The 20,216-nt window shown below is 44.3% G+C and overlaps 1 protein-coding gene across 2 annotated transcripts in view; it reads left to right on the top strand.

Moving 5' to 3' along the window:
- OLFML2B (olfactomedin like 2B) overlaps window positions 1–20,216 on the top strand; it is a 302,868-nt gene that overhangs the window by 148,558 nt on the left and 134,094 nt on the right. For both annotated transcript variants that reach the window (XM_040359727.1, XM_040359728.1), the window contains exon 3: window positions 11,500–11,607. In XM_040359727.1, the coding sequence (XP_040215661.1) occupies window positions 11,500–11,607 (108 nt within the window). The remainder of the gene's footprint in view (window positions 1–11,499; window positions 11,608–20,216) is intronic.

The following is a 20,216-nucleotide window of genomic DNA, read 5'->3' as shown; positions in this document are numbered from 1 at the left end:
AGAGCAAACATGATGCCTGGAAGCAGACAGTCTGAATCCAGGGCTAATCATCTGCGGGTAATCGCTGCATGTTCATATATTAGAACATGCGTGAATAACTGCAGGCACTGTCAGCGCCCATTGCTTTCAACGGGGCTTCCCAAACTACAGGGTAACCCTGTGAATTATCACTGGGAAATCATAGTCAGCTCAGCTCCATATGCAAAGGTGAATGAGGCCTTCAAGTTTCTGGTGTTATACTGTAAAACACACTTTAGATACAAAGGGCCTGATCCACAAAGAAGTTACGCTGGCGTATCTATTGATACGCCACGTAACTTCTAGTTTGCTCCGGTGTATCTTTGTTTTGTATCCACAAAACAAGATACGCCTGAAGCTGGGCTAGATCCGACTGGCTTACGTCTTAGTACGCCGTTGGATCTAAGGTGCATATTTACGCTGGCCGCTAGGTGGCGTTTCCGTCGATTTCCGCGTCGAGTATACAAAGTCTGTTATATCATGGAACATTCAAAGGAATTCATGACCCCTTAAAATGCACTATGGTGCCCACTGTGTTTCGGAAACAATAACCTGCTATTTGTGCACTACTTGGCATGGGCGAGAAAAATGTACCACTCTACCCACACTAATTCCAGGGGTGTAAGTGTGTTAGTTCAGAACTCATTGGACTTCCATGAAATGGATCACTCCATAGATACTAGGGGTGCACATCTTCACTGGCCTCACGATTTGATTTGATTAAGATTATCATGTCAACGATTCGATTCGATTCCGCGATGCATCACGATTACAGCGCAAGTGCGCATGGCTCTCCCCTCAAAATACTAAAGGAGATGATCAGAGACTGCAGACGTGGTACAGGAGATGATCAGAGAATGCGGACATAGTACAGGAGATGATCAGAGACTGCGGACATAGTACAGGAGATGATTAGAGACTGCAGACATGGTACAGGTGATGATCAGAGACTGCAAACATGCTGCAGGAGATGATCAGAGACTGCAGACATGCTACAGGAGATGATCAGAGACTGCGGACATAGTACATGAGATGGTCAGAGACTGCGGACATAGTACAGGAGATGATCAGAGACTGCGGACATAGTACAGGAGATGATCAGAGACTGTGGACATAGTACGAGAGATGATCAGAGACTGCGGACATAGTAGAGGAGATGGTCAGAGACTGCAGACATGCTACAGGAGATGGTCAAAGACTGCGGACATGCTACAGGAGATGGTCAGCGACTGCGGACATGCTACAGGAGATGGTTAGAGACTGCGGACATGCTACAGGAGATGGTCAGTGTGACGAGATCCTTTCTCGCCCAGTTCTGCTCTCCCGACACTCCTCTGCTACCAGTGAGTCAGCTTGCAGATTGCAACGTCTGATGGTCCAGTCATCCAAGGTTCCGGGATCCGAATTACAGCTATGTGCCATTCGGACCCATTAAGAACAAACATCAGGCAGGCTGTATGTAAGTTCAAACAGGACTCTTTATTTTCAAGTACACAGCACACTTTTATACAGAATTTGGAACATCCCACCCCCAACAACCGCTTTCCTATTGGTCAATTGTAAAGTATGCAGTCTTCACTAAGGTCCTCCTTGACCATGCAAATGAGGACTTGAAATAGTCAACAGGGATTGGTCCAATAGCTTGGATAGAAAGACTTGTGTATTGAGACAGAAGCCCCAGGGGGTAATCAATGTACACAATAACCCGGTCTACTTAATTACTACCTCTGAGAGGTTACATTCCTTTTAGACAATAGAATGCTAATTCAATACAGCTGACAGGCTTCTGACCTTTAGAACAATACAAAGTCCCTTAGCGTAAACACATACATCTTCAAACATACATAATAGATTCAATTAACCTTCAATCCCCAATTCTAGCCAGACGGACTGTCTCCGACACCCGCTCTTAACCTGCAGAACACAATAAAAGGTATTTCACAAGCTGGTTCCACTTAGCATTTCAAAAGCCGGTGTCCTTGCATTGAATGTCCCTCTCCTGTGTAACAGATGTCAAGTAGAAACACTTTAATATCTCAAGATCCATGACATTACTTCCCCTGGGAAACAGTCCAACAGCCGCAGTGGGACCCAAACCGGTCAACTCGAGGATGTTGGAAAAGTAGTCTTAAAGTTCCAGGACTGTCTGCTGGGATGACCCATCTGCCTTCCTGTTTTGAGGTCCTGGCCCATAATCGGACGGCAAGAGGCTCGCATTCAGTCCTCTCCAAAAGCCCCTGTCCCGGCTAGGTCTGTCACACATCTCCCCCTTTGGCAGGAGACTAACACTGGGAGAGATCCCAATTCCGGTACCCACCCAGTACCCCAGATACCTTGTCCCAAACAGAGCATTACTCACCCAGCCAATCTCTGCCTCTCTCAGAGAACACGCCTGCCGCTGGGGAGAGGCCTGGACTGGCCCTTCTCCCTGGAGTCCTTTCAGCCGCTGGAGAGAAGACAGGGTGGCTGGGCTCAGTTCATCATGCTGTTGGGGATCTGGGCCAACTGGCCACCATTCCTGGGGTATACCAGTGGAGACTGAATTTCCATCCACTGATGCTAGGTGAAAATCCCCCGGTGCTTGCAAAGCAAAGCCGACATCCTCCTGTCTCAGTGCCGCATCATTTTCTGGGGTTGTGTCAGTGGAAATCAGAGTCCCATCCACTACCACAGGAACCCCCTCTCCTGTTAGTTGAGAGCAGAGGCCTGGGGCACTCTGCTCTGTTGTCAGCTCTTCCGCTGGGTTGCTGTGAGTGGAGACCACAGTCCCATCCACCGATATCCGCTCAAGCTGTAGTGGGGTGCAGCCACCAGTAGCATCCTGTCCTGCTGCCAGTGATTCAGCTGGGAGTACGAGCTTTACCACCTCAACTTGATGCTGGGGAGGGGGGCCAACCGCCCCGGCTCCCTGGAACTCCACAGTTGGTCCCAGTGCTGGGCAGAGATTGCTAGCACTCTGCCCTGTTGCCAGCACTTCTGCTTTGGGAATGGCAAGCTCCCGATTCTCCACTGCTGATTCATCAGCCAGGATTTCAGCGTCGTCAGCTGATATTTCCTCATAGTCCCAGGCAAAGGGAACCTCACCCTGCTGCTGAGCTAAGTCTAGCAGCTGTTTGTAGGCGATTTCCAGTTCCCATTCCTGAGCGGCCAGGAATTCCAAATCTTCCTGTAACCAGTGCACTTCCGCGACATTCAGTCTTCGCTCTCTGTGCTCCATTATTTCCTCCCAACGCCACTCCCGATCGCTCCCAAAGTTGGGATCCCTGGACATCCTCCAATACAACAATCCCAGGCCATCATAGTCAAAGCCATCCATGGGGCTGTCATCCGCTGACCACGGGCACTCTTGGACTACATACCACCGGATGGCTCTGTAGCTCTCGTCCAACCGCATCTCTGCCCGGATCAGCCTGCTTAACTCTGCTGTCCACTCCTGCTTCGGTTGTTCCCCTAATAACAGCATTCTTACTTCATACTGTGACCAGTACCTTACATGGATGGAGGGGAGAGCTTTTCCCTGGTGTTGCTGCTCGCGGGCTAGCGCTTCTTTCCAGAGTTTGCAGCGGATCGAATCAGACCATCCAAGCAGGACCTTCTCTGATACTGGTCCTCTGCGCTGTATCTGCTTCTCTCGCAACCTCCTTCTGAATTCCTCTTCCATGGTTACTGGTATCTGTACCTCTCCTCTTCTTTCCTTTGGTGCTGCTTCTTTAGGCGTTGTCACCGATTGCCGTATTTCTGCAATTCTCAGCTCATGTTGCCGCTCTCGTTCTCTCTGTTGCCGCTCTCGTTCTCTCTGTTCCTGCAGCTGGATGTCTCTAATGGTATTCTGTATGGCTGTCTCTGATGGGTTAGTACCATATAATGCCAACCGCTGTTGAACTCGCTGCTGGAACAAGTCTTCAACTGACCGGGGTCCTGCATCACCATCCCTCTGATCCATCTCGGCTAGCGCAATGATCAGGGTGGCCTTGTTCTTCCCACCGGTCCCTCCACGGCTCTCAAGCAAGTCTTTTAGCATGGTTCTCCTGCAAGCTGCATAGCTGGTCATTCATGGTGGTGGTTTGGAGTTGTCCCAGTAACTGGAGAGCAAATCCCACTGCTGCCAACCAATGTGACGAGATCCTTTCTCGCCCAGTTCTGCTCTCCCGACACTCCTCTGCTACCAGTGAGTCAGCTTGCAGATTGCAACGTCTGATGGTCCAGTCATCCAAGGTTCCCGGGATCCGAATTACAGCTATGTGCCATTCGGACCCATTAAGAACAAACACCAGGCCGGCTGTATGTAAGTTCAAACAGGACTCTTTATTTTCAAGTACACAGCACACTTTTTTATACAGAATTTGGAACATCCCACCCCCAACAACCGCTTTCCTATTGGTCAATTGTAAAGTATGCAGTCTTCACTAAGGTCCTCCTTGACCATGCAAATGAGGACTTGAAATAGTCAACAGGGATTGGTCCAATAGCTTGGATAGAAAGACTTGTGTATTGAGACAGAAGCCCCAGGGGGTAATCAATGTACACAATAACCCGGTCTACTTAATTACTACCTCTGAGAGGTTACATTCCTTTTAGACAATAGAATGCTAATTCAATACAGCTGACAGGCTTCTGACCTTTAGAACAATACAAAGTCCCTTAGCGTAAACACATACATCTTCAAACATACATAATAGATTCAATTAACCTTCAATCCCCAATTCTAGCCAGACGGACTGTCTCCGACACCCGCTCTTAACCTGCAGAACACAATAAAAGGTATTTCACAAGCTGGTTCCACTTAGCATTTCAAAAGCTGGTGTCATTGCATTGAATGTCCCTCTCCTGTGTAACAGATGTCAAGTAGAAACACTTTAATATCTCAAGATCCATGACAGTCAGAGACTGCGGTCATGCTGCAGGAGATGATAAGAGACTGCTGTCATGCTACAGGAGATGGTCAGAGACTGCGGACATACTACAGGAGATGGTCAGAGACTGCGGACATGCTACAGGAGATGATCAGAGACTGCGGACATGCTACAGGAGATGGTCAGAGACTGCGGACATACTACAGGAGACGGTCAGAGACTGCGGACATGCTACAGGAGATGATCAGAGACTGCGGTCATGCTACAGGAGATGATCAGAGACTGCGGACATAGTACAGGAGATGGTCTATATTTCTCCTTCATACAGCCCAGTCCCTGCCTGCAGTGACAATGACTTCAATGACACATCAGATTCCACTACATGCCCGTACCCCCTCCCCCCCGTACCCCCGGATCACAGCACCCCCCTCCTCCTCTGTACTTATATGCTGCTCTGCGCACAGAGGATGATTGGAGGGAACTTACTTGTGTCATTGCAGCCTTGTAATTAGATGGGCGAACTGCCTGTTCACCATCCCCCGATCTCCATTCCAGCTTTCGTCCACTCTCTCGTCAGCAGGTTGTTTGTATATGCTGCGCTAATGTAACTGACTGCCCCTTCCGCCTTTCTACTGATCTGATAGTTACAGTCAGTGGGCGGGGCTGACGCCAGGAGAGACGTGAGACGTAAGAGCAGAGAAGAGAGATGAGAGAGGCGGGCCGGGCAGTCACATGAGCGCGCCATATACAAACACTGAGAAACAAGGTAATATCTGAACGGAGCACTCTCCCGGGAGGGGCGGGGCTAAACATCGATTATTACGGTCGCATGCATCGGTGCCGCATCGGGGACACCCAAAACGCGATGCAGCAATTAAATTTGACACCCCTAATAGATACAGAAGGGAGATATGTTTTTTTTAGCTTGCCGCATATATACTTTGAAATGTATTTTAGCATTTGTGTACATCCCTCCTTCTTTCATAGGTGAAATTTGACATGCTCTGTTGATGTACCAGTTGGGTTATCCTGATTTAGCAATATAAATTTGGGGGATTTTAACATAGATCTTTATCTTGACAAGCACCCCCATGTTACTTCAACATGAGGTGCTCATTGTACAGCCTTAAGGAAGTTTATGGAATAGGTGGGCTGGATAGATCCTTGGTGGAATTTGCATCCAGGAGAGAGGCTTTTCTCCTGCTTTTCTAAAATGCACACTTCCCTATAAAGGATAGATCTCTGCCTATGCAATCCAATGGCTGAGCGATATGTGTCCAACATTACATATGCCCTTAGGGGGATTTTGGATCACTCTCCTGTATTGGTGAGCTTAGGGGTCCACCTTGCATCGTGCTTCCTGGAAGCTCAATGCTTTTTGGCTTAATCTCCTCCCTGCCCCAGACAAGGTAAAAGCAAAAATTTCTGACTACTGGCAGACACACGTAGAACACTGATTGCGGAGTTCTGCTTGGAAGGCCTTCAAAGCCTTACTTCGGGGGCTATCAGTGTCTGAAATTCAGGACATCAAGAGGGCCATGGCTGCTTAAGGGGACCAGGTGGCTCAGCTGGTGCGTCAATTAGAGTAGATGTTTATAGCAGACCCATCTGATGAGAATAGAGATAGTTGGTTATTTGCACAGGAAGCGTTCTCCCTCTGTGGCTAATGTCGCGTACACGCGATCGGAATTTCCGATGAAAAAAGTCTGATGGACTTTTTTCATCAGAAATTCTGATCGTGTGTGGGCCCCATCATAGAACATGTTTTATTTTTTTCCAATGGAAAAAAAAGATAAAAAAAAACATGCATGCTCAGAATCAAGTTGACGCATGCTCGGAAGCATTGAACTTTATTTTTCTCGGCTCGTCGTAGTGTTTTACGTCACCGCGTTTTAGACGGTCGGAATTTGGTCTGACAGCGTGAACGGAATTCTGACTAAAAATTCCATCGGATTTTAGGCCATCTGAAACTCTGATCGTGTGTACGGAGCATGGGAGTAAACTATTTTTCAACAGATTGCTATTCTATGAGAAAAGGGAACAGGCTGGTCACCTATTGGCTAAATTGTCACATGCTGAGCAGATTTCCCTCTCAATTGTGGCCCTGTAGCAACCGGATGGTCAAATCGTTTATTTCCCAGACCTAGTTATGTCAGAATTCACAGCTTACTATTCTGCCCTGTATCAGTCCAAAAGAGACTACACTAAGGATTCATTGCAGTCCTATATCCAAGAAATGCCATTACCCTCTCTTTCTGATACTTAGATTTTTGGATGCTCTTCTCACTGTTGAGGAACTACAGTTGGCGACCAGTTTGTTTTAGTAACTCCAAAGCGCCAGGTGTGGATGGGATACCCATTGAGGTCTATAAAATGTATGCTGATGATATTTTACCACACTTACTGAAAGATTTCAATGAGGCGAGGACTTCACAATGTCTTCCCCACTGAATGCCCAGAGCCACCATAGTCCTCATGTTAAAGCTCTTACTTTGTTGCCAGTGGTTTAGACATTAATGACTGTGTGTTGAGTTATTTTGAGGGGACAGCAAACTTACAATGTTATACAAGCTGTACACTCACTACTTTACATTGTACCAAAGTGTAATCTCTTCAGTGTTGTCACATGAAAAGGTATAATAAAATATTTACAAAAATGTGAGGGGTGTACTCACTTTTGTGAGATAATGTAAAAGGGGTTATTATTAGGCATGTGCAAAAGGGAAAATTTTGTTTCGTTTCGTTTTAATTCGTTATTTAATTAATTTCGTTAAGTTAGGTTCGTTACATGTGTTAAATTCGTTTTCGGAACTCGTTCGTTTTCGACCGAATTTCGAAAAATCCGGTCGAATTCGAAAATTCTCTCTTCGAATATAATTTCGAAATTCGATCGGAATTCGAAAAAAAAAAAAAAAATTTCGAATTCCAAATCGAAAACCCGCGGACGAAATTCGATCGGAATTCGAAAAAAAAAAAAAAAAAAATTTGAATTCCAAATCGAAAACCCGCGGACGAAATTCGATCGGAATTCGAAAAAAAAAAAAAAAATATTCGTCCGCGGGTTTTCGATTCGGAATCGAAAACGTTCGTTCGGATTCGGTAAATTCATTAATATTGCAATTCGGGAATTCGTATGCATCCGAATGTCCGAATAATGAAAAATTCGTCCGAATTTCGATTCGGAACGAAACGAAATGCACATGCCTAGTTATTATTGCAATGTTATTTCATGCTGTTAAACAATTACCTTAGAGACTATCCCAACAAGGTGTCCTGCCGTTGGGAAAAATATGAAGGTGCATTTTGTAGAGGAGTAATGGGAGGAGGCCTTCCTGACAGTACAACAGTGTTCCCTGAATGTAGCGCAACGCCTATCACAACTTTATCTAGTGTTAGGAGTCCATTACATGCCTGTAAAACTCTTTTGAATGGGTACAAGAGAAAACTCTACTTGTACTAGGTGCTCTAGGGATCATGGAGCTCTAATTATTATTATTATTATTATTATTATTATTATAAGGGATTTATATAGTGCCAACTGTTTGTATAGCGCTTTAAAACATGGGGCAGACAGTACAGTTACCATACAATTCAATACAGGAGGGATCAGAGGGCCCTGCTCGTTAGAGCTTACAATCGAATTCACATTATGTGGCCGTGTCCCAAACTGCACTTGTATTGGAGAGGAGTTATATCTACTATCAATACAGTATTTCAGACTTTCCTGGGTGAGGACCCTGAACAATGTATACTTGGTATTTTGGATGATTTACTTGTAGAAGACTCAGTTAGACAAGTCATAACTAGAGCCTTCTTTCACGCTCGCCTATTAATTTTATTACACTGGACAGCCACTGAACCCCCTACAGTAAAGGAGTAGGTATCTAGGATGGGTGTTATTTTTAGGGTTAAAAGGCAAATTTTTCAACACAGGGGGTGCTTTGGAAAATTCAACAAATTTTGGTCCCCATGGCTTGCCACTCTGGGTCCGAGCTTCAATCGACCTTGTCCTAAACCGCTTACAGATTCATTCATCCCTTTTGGAGATACTGATGTCAGAGCATTTGCCCCATAGTTCCTCTATTTTTTGATGTAGGTTGTATACTAAGAGAAATATAACATACTGTAAGTAAAATAAAAAAGTGAACAAAACTAAAAGGGTATTAAACCCAAAAGCAAAAATGTATTGTAGCTAACTAATTCTTAGATGTGATGGCTGCACTAGTTGTATTAAAACAAAAGTAAATCTGCGCTATCAAATGAAAAGCAGCCACAAACAATCTAGTGAAACAAGAAAGTGGTACAGTATACAAAAACAATTTTGTGGCGCTAAAATAAAAAGTGATATAGTAATAATAATCTGTATCAACACCAATTGACAGTATGGTCAAATGAAAAGTTCATGTAATAATGGTGAGTTATTGAAAATGAACTGTTGATGGATTAGTAGTCAGATGAATAATTCCAAACACCACAGGTGAATCAAAGTAAATAAATAGTGAAAAAAACCACCACCAAAAGCGGAGGCTTACCAGAGATATTGAACCCAAATAAGCATACGCCTAAAGGGTCAATATAGGCTGAATGTAAATGGATGAAGACCACATCAACCGGATCTGGATATATAGTTTGGAGGATATCCTGAAGACATCACGTACACAAGCACGAGGGGGAATATCGGTGACTCAAACGATCAGACCGTATCCAAAGTGCATAAAGAAAAATGAAGGCAAATAGTGTGATACCGTAACAATGTTGAAATTTAATAACGGTTAAAAACACTTACAGTTTTTTTTATAAAAAGGACATCAATAAAACGTGGCGCATGGCAGCAGCAGAGTCCCGACGCGTTTCGCAATAGTTTGCATCATCTGGGGTGCAAATTATTGATGCAAATGATGCACACTATTGCGAAACGCGTCGGGACTCTGCTGCTGCCATGCCCCACGTTTTATTGATGTCATTTTTATACAGCAAAACTGTAAGCGTTTTTAACCGTTATTAAATTTCAACATTGTTACGGTATCACACTATGTGCCTTTGTTTTTCTTTATGCACTTTGGATACGGTCTGATCGTTTGAGTCACCGATATTCCCCCTCGTGCTTGTGTACGTGATGTCTTCAGGATATCCTCCCAACTATATATCCAGATCCGGTTGATGTGGTCTTCATCCATTTACATTCAGCCTATATTGACCCTTTAGGCGTATGCTTATTTAGGTTCAATATCTCTGGTAAGCCTCCGCTTTTGGTGGTGGTTTTTTTCACTATTTATTTACTTTGATTCACCTGTGGTGTTTGGAATTATTCATCTGACTACTCATCCATCAACAGTTCATTTTCAATAACTCACCATTATTACATGGACTTTTCATTTGACCATACTGTCAATTGGTGTTGATACAGATTATTATTACTATATCACTTTTTATTTTAGCGCCACAAAATTGTTTTTGTATACTGCACTAGTTGTATTGCTGAATCATATTACATGTTCTTATTGTATTATTTATTTTTTTAGATTGGTTTTCGTGATGAAGCGGTATTCCGCAAAACTACTCGAAACCTTGACCAATCGTTGATGTGTACATCTGCTTGTTTTGCAATTTTATTTATAATAAATCTTTTTATATAATTATGTTTATTGTGTTCTATCAGTACCGAGATAGTCCCTTCATTCAACTGGGTGGGCAGTCTCAGGCCTAGTCTCAGCAACTATTCCCCTGTCCCCACCCTACCTCTTTTCCGCTGCACTAGTTTTCTTTTTTCGATTTTTCTTTTCTATTTTTATTTAGTGATCCAGCCAGTACATTTATTGTTTTCCAACAGAACAAGCTCTCCTGCAATTGTTTCAGCTAAAAGTGTTGAGACAAGCCATTTAACACTGACAGTGGTGCTTACAAAGAGTGGCTTTTCTTTATTCATGTAAAAACCTTTATCCCCAAAAAAAAAAAAAAAACTGTTGCTGTAACTGCTTGTATAGCTACTGTGTAAGCTGGAGTTCAGCTTCAGGTTGTTAGTGTATTTAAATCTGCTAGTACATTTAACACTCCCATCCCCCCAAACTGAAAATGCTTCTGTCCAAAGGTGCCCCCCTGTGATCCTTTATGCAGAGTGGGCACACTCTAATACAGGATGTGTTACCCGGTCCAGATCATCAGGTGAAAAACAGAGGGAAAAAAAGCCTAATACAGCTTTCACATGTAATGATTGGTAAGCTGCAATATGTTACATTTTTAGTTTTGGGTTTAATCACTTTAACAGTGATAGCATATATTGTGATAAAACTTACCAATAGTTATATTTGTATAGATAATCCAATTATTATCTTGGGAAATTAGTAATACTGCATAAATGACTGCCTTTCTTTACTGCACTAATAACAAGTGTACAAATCACCATGGAATAAACTCTATTAGTTGCAATGTAGTAATGTCATAGTACTCTTTTCCTTTTTGGAGCAAATTGGCATTTATAAACAATATAAAAATCATGTTTCTTTTTTTTTTTTATATTGTTTGGACATTCTTTTTGGTACTTATCTTTTCCATCAAAAATGTAAACATTACACATTTTAGGGGCGCATTTTAAAGAGTGACAACATTTGTTTGTTTTCTTGTCCCTTAGCTATCAACCATTATAGAAATGCTGGAAGGGGCTTTCTATGGATTAGATCTACTGAAACTGCATAGTGTGACTACAAAGATGGTTGGCCGTATTGAGAAACTTGAAGAGGTAAGATTTTAGATCTACAATTTCTAAGTAATTTTTTTGATTTCTAAAGTATAGAATAAATAATCGGTTATATAATTTGATTTGTGTACATTAAATTATATAAGAAAAGATTCCAATATATTTTCTTATATACAAAAGGGTGTGAGAGGCTCTCCAATGTACGTTTATATTATCTAAGAGACAGTAGTTCCTAAAGCCCTGTACACACGATCTGTTTGTCTGATGAAAACAGACCGATGGACCGTTTGAATCGGACGAACCGATCGTGTGTGGAACCGATCGTCTGTGGGGAAGTCCATCGGTCAAAAATCCACACATGCTCAGAATCAAGTCGACGCATGCTGGGAAGCATTGAACTTCATTTTTCTCAGCACGTTGTTGTATTTTTCGTCACCGCGTTTGGACACGATCAGATTTTTAACCGATGGTGTGTAGGCAAGACTGATGAAAGTCAGCTTCATTGGATATCCGATGAAAAAATCCATCAGATTAGATTCCATCAGATATCCGATCGTGTGTACAGGGCTTTATGGTAGAACTAGATGGATTAGACGTACCATATTTATCGGGGTATTGCGCGCACCCCCGTATAGCGCGCACCCCCAACCTAGAAGGGAAATTTCAGAAAAAAATAAAAATACTTACAGTTTGAATGCCCCTCGTCAGTGTCTTGCCCGGCGTCCATCGGCGGCCTTGTCTGGTCCGGCATCCGTCTGCGGCCTCGGTGATGTCCTCCCGCACTGTCTCTGAGTCAAATCCCCGCTTCCCGCACTGTGTTTGAACGCCGCCGCCGACATATATCGAGCGCAGTACACTCGGGCACGCTCGGCTTCTCACGCATAAAGGCTAGGAGGCGTCACAGAGCGTGACCGCGAGCGAAGCCGAGCCTGGCCGAATGTACCCGAGTGTACTGCGCTCGGTATATGTCGGCGGCGCAGTTCAAACTCAGCGCGGGAAGCGGGTATCGGCGTATATCGCGCACCCACAATTTTCCCCTTATTTTAAGGGGAAAAAAGTGTGCGGTATACGCCGATAAATACGGTATATGTTGCTATTGTTGAAATTATGGTTTTGGGAAGTGTATTCCATTCTAGTTTTATTACATGTTACGTAATAAGAGCTACCACATTGTTAGGGTTAAGCAATAATGTAATAATACAAACTGTAAAAGCAGCTTTTAAGTGTACAAATCATCTGTAGAACCAACTGGACAGGGTTCGAGACTCCCAGCTGTTCAGACAGGAAAACCAAGCTCAGGTATACAGTGAGTTACATAGTTACATAGTTAGTCAGGTTGAAAAAAGACACAAGTCCATCCAGTTCAACCACAAAAAAACTAAATAAAACACAGTAAAATCCTATACACCCAACTCCATACCCACAGTTGATCCAGAGGAAGGCAAAAAAACCCCAGCGGAGCATGATCCAATTTGCTACAGCAGGGGAAAAAAATTCCTTCCTGATCCCCTGAGAGGCAATCGGATTTACCCTGGATCAACTATACCTACAAATCTTAGTACTCAGTTATATTCTGTACATTTAGGAAAGAATCCAGACCTTTCTTAAAGCAATCTACTGAGCTGGCCAGAACCACCTCTGGAGGGAGTCTGTTCCACATTTTCACAGCTCTTACTGTGAAAAAACCTTTCCGTATTTGGAGGTGAAATCTCTTTTCCTCTAGACGTAAAGAGTGCCCCCTTGTCCTCAGTGATGACCGTAAAGTGAATAACTCAACACCAAGTTCACTGTATGGACCTCTTATATATTTGTACATGTTGATCATATCCCCCCGTATTCTCCTCTTCTCAAGAGTGAATAAATTTAGTTCCTCTAATCTTTCCTCATAGCTGAGCTCCTCCATGCCTCTTATCAGTTTGGTTGCTCTTCTCTGCACTTTCTCCAGTTCTCCGATATCCTTTTTGAGAACTGGTGCCCAAAACTGAACTGCATATTCCAGATGAGGTCTTACTAATGATTTGTACAGGGGCAAAATTATATCTCTGTCTCTGGAGTCCATACCTCTCTTAATACAAGAAAGGACTTTGCTCGCTTTGGAAACCGCAGCTTGGCATTGCATGCCATTATTGAGCTTATGATCAACTAAAACCCCCAGATCCTTCTCCACTACAGACCCCCCCAGTTGTACTCCCCCTAGTATGTATGATGCATGCATATTCTTAGCCCCCAAGTGCATAACTTTACATTTATCTACATTAAACCTCATCTGCCACTTAGTCGCCCAATCAGACAGAGCATTGTGGTCGGCTTGTAAATTGGAGACATCCTGTAAGGACGTTATTCCACTGCATAGCTTGGTGTCATCTGCAAAGACAGAAATGTTACTTTTGATCTCAGACCCAATATCATTTATAAATATATTGAAAAGTAATGGTCCCAGCACTGAACCTTGGGGTACACCACTGATAACCTTGGACCATTCAGAGTAAGAATCATTAACCACGACTCTCTGAATTCTGTCTTTCAGCCAGTTTTCTATCCATTTACAAACTGATATATCCAATCCTGTAGACCTTACCTTACACATGAGCCGTGTGTGCGGAACTGTATCGAACGCTTTTGCAAAATCCAAATATATCACGTCCACAGCCACGCCTCTGTCCAGGGTTTTACTTACCTCTTCATAAAAGGAAATCAGGTTTGTCTGACAACTTCTGTCTTTCATGAATCCATGTTGTCTGCTGCTTAAATAGTTTTTTTCCAGCAAGAACTCATCCATGTGGTCTTTTATTAAACGTTCCAGTATCTTCCCAACTATAGAAGTTAAACTAACAGGTCTATAGTTACTTGGTAAAGACTTTGTTCCCTTTTTAAATATGGGCACCACATTGGCCCTGCGCCAATCCAGTGGTACTATTCCTGTCTTTAATGAGTCCCTAAATATTAGATACAGTGGCTTTGAAATGACAGAGCTCAACTCACCTAGGATCCGTGGATGGATGCCATCAGGTCCAGGTGCTTTATCCACCTTTATTCTGTCTAAATATTTCTGGACCATATCACTTTTGAGCCATTGTGGATTTGGGGCTGTGTCACTCCCACCCCCATTTTGGACATGAGCTCCCCCATGCTCCATTGTAAACACAGAGCTGAAGAAAACATTTAATAAATTTGCCTTCTCTTTGTCCCCAGTCACCCACTCTAGATTATTTTGTAAGGGGCCTACATGCTCAGACTTCACCTTTTTACTATTAATATATTTAAAGAATTTTTTGGGGTTTGTCCTACTATCTTTTGCAATCTGTCGTTCGTTTTGAATTGTTGCATCCTTGATTTCCTTTTTGCATATCCTGTTATATTCTTTGTAACATTTAAACAACACTAGTGTTCCTTCATTTTTATATTTTTTAAAAGCTACTTTCTTATTGTTTATAGCTTTTTTAACTTTGACCGTGAGCCACATAGGTTTTATTTTTAGCCTTTTAAACTTATTGCCCATGGGAACATACTTTGCAGTGAGGTTCCACACAGTCTTTTTGAAAAATTCCCATTTCTGTTCTGTGTTCATCTGTGCCAATAGTCCCTCCCAGTCCAAATCCTGGAGAGCAGCCCTCATCCTTGGAAAATTTGCTCTCTTAAAATTTAGTGTTTTAATATTTCCTGTATGTATTTCTTGCTTATAGTTAACATTAAATGAAATCATGTTATGATCACTGCTACCCAGGTGTTCCTTTATCTGAACATTAGTAATAAGCTCTGCATGGTTTGAAATTATCAGGTCCAACAGGGCATCATTCCTAGTTGGGGCCTCAATAAACTGCACCATAAAATTGTCCTGCAATAGGTTTTTAAAATTTTGTCCTTTAACTGTCCCAGAAGTGCCATTAATCCAGTCAATTTCTGGGTAGTTAAAATCCCCCATTATTATCACCGTCCCAGACCTTGCAGCCCTTTCCATCTGTGCAAGGAGCTGAGTCTCCACCTCCTCATTAACATTGGGTGGTTTATAACAAACTCCAATGATTAATTTTGAACTATGCACATCTGTATGCAGTTCCACCCATAATGCTTCAGCCTCATCACACTCTCCATCAACCAGGTTCTCTTTCACGCTTGCTTTGAGGTCACTTCTCACATAGAGACAGACCCCTCCACCTTTCCTTTTTACCCTGTCTTTCCGAAAGAGAGCATAGCCAGGAATATTAATAGCCCAGTCATGTGAGGATTGAAGCCAAGTTTCAGCAATACCGATTACATCATAGCTCTCCTCATGCATCAGAGCTTCCAGCTCACCTGTTTTGCTTGGCAGACTTCTGGCATTGGTGAACAAACACTTAAATGTATTGTTACATTTTTCTCTGGTGTTTTTCATATAATTTATAGTAGTACAAATGGCACTATTATTTCCAATGGCTGTTTGCAACATGGGAACTTTCTTGTCACCTGCCATAACCCTCCCCCCATCTATCCCCATTCCACTCTCCATTAATGTCTGACCACTAACTGACCTGTCTGCTCGATGTAATTCTAATTCACCCTCCCCCTCAATCCTAGTTTAAATACTCCTCCAGCATTCCCATAAACCTCTCCCCCAGCACAGCAGACCCCCTTCCATTCAAGTGCAAACCGTCTTTAGCATATAGGCTGCACCCCAATGAAAAGTCAGCCCAGTGCTCTAGAAACCCAAATCCCTCCTTCCTACACCAGGTCTTTAGCCATGCATTCAGCTCTCTAATCTCCCCCTGCCTTTCCTGTGTTGCGCATGGCACAGGCAATATTTCAGAGAATATCACCTTGGAGGTCCTTCCCTTCATCTTGCAGCCTAGTTCTTTAAATTGATTCTTTTTTTTTTTTGATCCAACAAAATTTTATTTAGTTTGCAGAGGTACAAATTATACAAGGTCCCCTTAACATTGCGGGGACAAGATAACAACATATGTTAGGACATCCCGTACTCAGTGAGTATTTATAGGTAGGAGGTACAATCCCCTCCCCCCAAACAATTTCAAACAACACCATCCCGCAAAGTATCACCGTCCCCATCTACCCCACATTGATGCCCAGAAGTCTATCCATCACAAGGTCTACCGGGGCTAGACCTGGTACATCCAACCACTTTGCCCACAATTTCTCAAATTTGTGGGTACTACCCCTGTGTTGATACACCACTTTCTCCATCCTCAGCACCAGCCCAATATTATTAATCCATTCAGCCAGAGTCGGAGGGGCCTCAGCCCTCCAGTGAACCATAATGAGTTTCCTTGCTTGGAACAAAACCCTGTGTATCGCCTCCCTGTCCGCTTCCTCCCATTCATACTCCTCCAGAGCCCCCAAGAGACAAGCCCTCGGGTCCTGTGGAAGAGTCACGCCAAAAGTCGAGTTTACTGTACTCACAACTCCCGCCCAATACGTGTGGAGCTTTGGGCATCTCCACAGCATATGGATCAGATCACCATGGTCTCTTTTGCACCTGGTACAGGTTGGATCAAGCTGAGGATTCATCTTATGGAGCCTGTGTGGGGTATAATAAGTGCGCAGCAAAATATACAGTTGTGTGAGCCTCTGTGAAACATTCAGCGAGCATTTACCCACTGCCTGAAAGATTTCCTCCCATTGTTCCCCATCCAGTTCGCCCGCATCCGCCTCCCACCTTTCCCGTATCCTCAGGGGATGCTGCTTCATCACGTACTGTAGCAGAATGGCGTAGCACTGGGAAATAAAGCCTTTTGACGTCCCAGCATCCCCCAGAAGATCAAAAGCAGGGGTCGGCGACAGGCACCACTCAGAGGAGCGACCCTGTGCCGCCACTGCGTGCCTCAACTGCAGATAGGGGAAGTGCATAGTCTGGGGCAAGCCAAACGCCCCCTGCAGTGCAGAGAACGAGCGGAGCACCCCGTTACTGAATATGTGTGTGAGGTGCGTGATCCCATACTGTTTCCACCTGGCCCCGGACTGTAACTTGGCCAATTCAGTGTATGTGTCGTTCTGCCATATAGGGCTGTATTTCGTGTAACCCTCCGCATTTTGCACATATTTGACCTTATTCCATACCTTCTGAATTAAGCTAAAAGTGGGAAGCTTCTTGTGCGGTTTAGCAAAGGCTTGCGCCTCCAATGCCTCAGGGATCGGCCTTCCGCCCACGGTGTGCTCCATAAGCTTCTGAGCCGAGGATCTCACCGTCGGCCGAAACATGCCAACCAGTTGCTGCATCTGAGCCGCCAAATAGTACAGCCAGGGGTTTGGCAACGCCAATCCCCCGCCGTCTTTAGGTTTCTGCAGGTGTTCCAGTTTAATCCTGGGCGTCCTATCTTTCCATATGAGATCTCGGAAAATACTATTTACGGTATGAAAAATCTTCAGGGGTATAACCATAGGGGCGTTGTGTAGAAAGTACAGCAGTTGCGGCATGAGTATCATCTTAATAAGATTCACCCTGCCGGCAACTGACAAGAATAGGGCCTTCCAAGTCTTAACTTTGTCTCTAAATTTCAGAAGTAAGGGAGAGATATTTAGATGTATGAAATCCCGTGGTTTAGCCGTGATCTGTACTCCCAGGTACTTAAAGGACAAAGTAACGGGTATGGGGCATACGGGGTTGATTATCTGCGTATCGTCGCCATCTAGTAAAAGTAGTGATGATTTTGCCCAGTTTATAAGCAAACCAGAGAACTGTCCAAACTCTGTAATTGCCACCATAGCTTCCCTGAGGGAGGGATCCGTGTCGCCCAACAGCAGGAGAGTGTCATCAGCATATAGCATCACTTTTTCCTGCATGTCCCCATAGCAGAATCCAGTGATGCGGGAGTTAGCTCTGATGCCAATGGCCAACGGCTCGATAGCCAAGGCAAAGAGCAGGGGGGACAGGGGACATCCCTGTCGCGTCCCCCTCCTCAGTGCAAAGCTCCCCGACAAAGAGCCAAATGTCCGTATCGCCGCCTGCGGCTGACTGTACAGCAGCCGCACCCAGGAGATATAAACAGGGCCAAATCCAAATTTGTGCATCACGGTCCAGAGATAGTTCCAATCTATGCTGTCAAAGGCCTTTGTAGCATCTAGGGACAGCAGTGCCCTACTACCCATATTATCCGCCCGTGCTTGCATGTTAAGGAACAGCCTCCTCAGATTAACCGCCGTGGACTTATTGGGCATGAACCCCGCCTGATCCCCATGAACCAAGGAGGTCACCACCCCATTCAGTCGAATGGCGAGCACCTTGGCCAATATCTTAATGTCACTCTGTAATAGGGAGATGGGGCGATAAGCCCCCGGGTCCACGGGATCCTTACCTGGCTTGAGTAACAGTACTATATTTGCTTTGGACATTGAAGGGGGCAAAGTCCCCCCTCCCTGGCGCTATTAAAAACTTTTAGAAGCTGTGGCAACAACACCTCGGCATATTGCTTGTACACCTCCATGGGCAACCCGTCCTCTCCCGGGGCTTTACAGTTAGGGAAAGCACTGACTGCCACCTGTAGCTCCTCGACAGTGATTGGTTTCTCTAACATGATACGTTGGCTATCTTTAAATTGATTCTTAAGGAGCCTCCACCTTCCATGTATACTGTCATTGGTTCCAACGTGGACCAAGACAGCTGGGTCATGCCCAGCCCCTCCCAGTAATTTATCCACCCGGTCCACCACATGCCGAACCCTGGCACCAGGGAGACAGCAAACCATTCGGTTGAAGCGATCCTGGCGACAAATTATTCTATCAGTCCTTCTGATTATAGAATCCCCTATTACCACCAACTGTCTAGGCCTACCTGCACTCCCCTCCCCACCTCTACTAGATGGGTTGCTCTCCCGGCTGTTAGGGGTAGCAGTAACATCTAGGGCTGCCACCTCTGTGTTTGCCACCTCCACATCATCACCCAACTTGGCAAATTTGTTTTGATGCACAAATACAGGACTGGCCTTCCCTTTCTTCACGCCCCTTCCACTCCCTCTAACTGCATTAACCCATCTCCCTATCTGATAATCCTGACTTTCCCCTCCACCCTCCACATCAACCTTACTGACCACTTGCTCAGCGAGCAGAGGACCCCTTTCAAGGTTGTCATTTCTACCCAGTGTTGCAACTTGCTCCTCCAGATCTCTAATACGAGCTTCCAGAAGGGCAACCTGCTCACATCTGTCACAGCGGTGAGTGAGGAAACCAGACGCAGATGCTAGAGATGTATGCTAGAGGTGGATAGTCAGAGAGGTCAGTTTTGGAACTAAACAGGCTTTTCAGTTTATAGTAACCTCCTTTACACACAGGCAAATATACAACCATAGTAATTACAAGGTAAGGCAGAGTCAGAGGAAGGGTACTGATAGGCTGGACAATAAAAAGGCTATAGACAAGGACAAACATACAAGGGACCCAGGATCAGAGCCAGGAGGTTGCAGTCCACACAACTTCTGACTGGACCTATTTTCAGTAAAGTTATTTTGTCATACCAGAGGCTGAAGGGACAAATAATTGGTAGTAAATTACGACAATTCTATAAGATATGTTTCCTATATATGTGGAGAGACATGGTCAAACAAATGTGTACTCATTGGGCCAGATCCACAAAGAGCCGGCGTAACGTAAAAATTCCCATTTAAGTTACACTGCCTTAAAATTTCTACCTAAGTGCCCCGATCCACAAAGCACTTACCTAGAAA

This window comes from Rana temporaria, chromosome 7 (genome assembly GCF_905171775.1).
Source record: "Rana temporaria chromosome 7, aRanTem1.1, whole genome shotgun sequence".
Lineage (NCBI taxonomy): Eukaryota > Metazoa > Chordata > Amphibia > Anura > Ranidae > Rana > Rana temporaria.
Note: the sequence above shows the minus strand (reverse complement) of the source record. Positions and strands in the feature narration are given on the sequence as shown.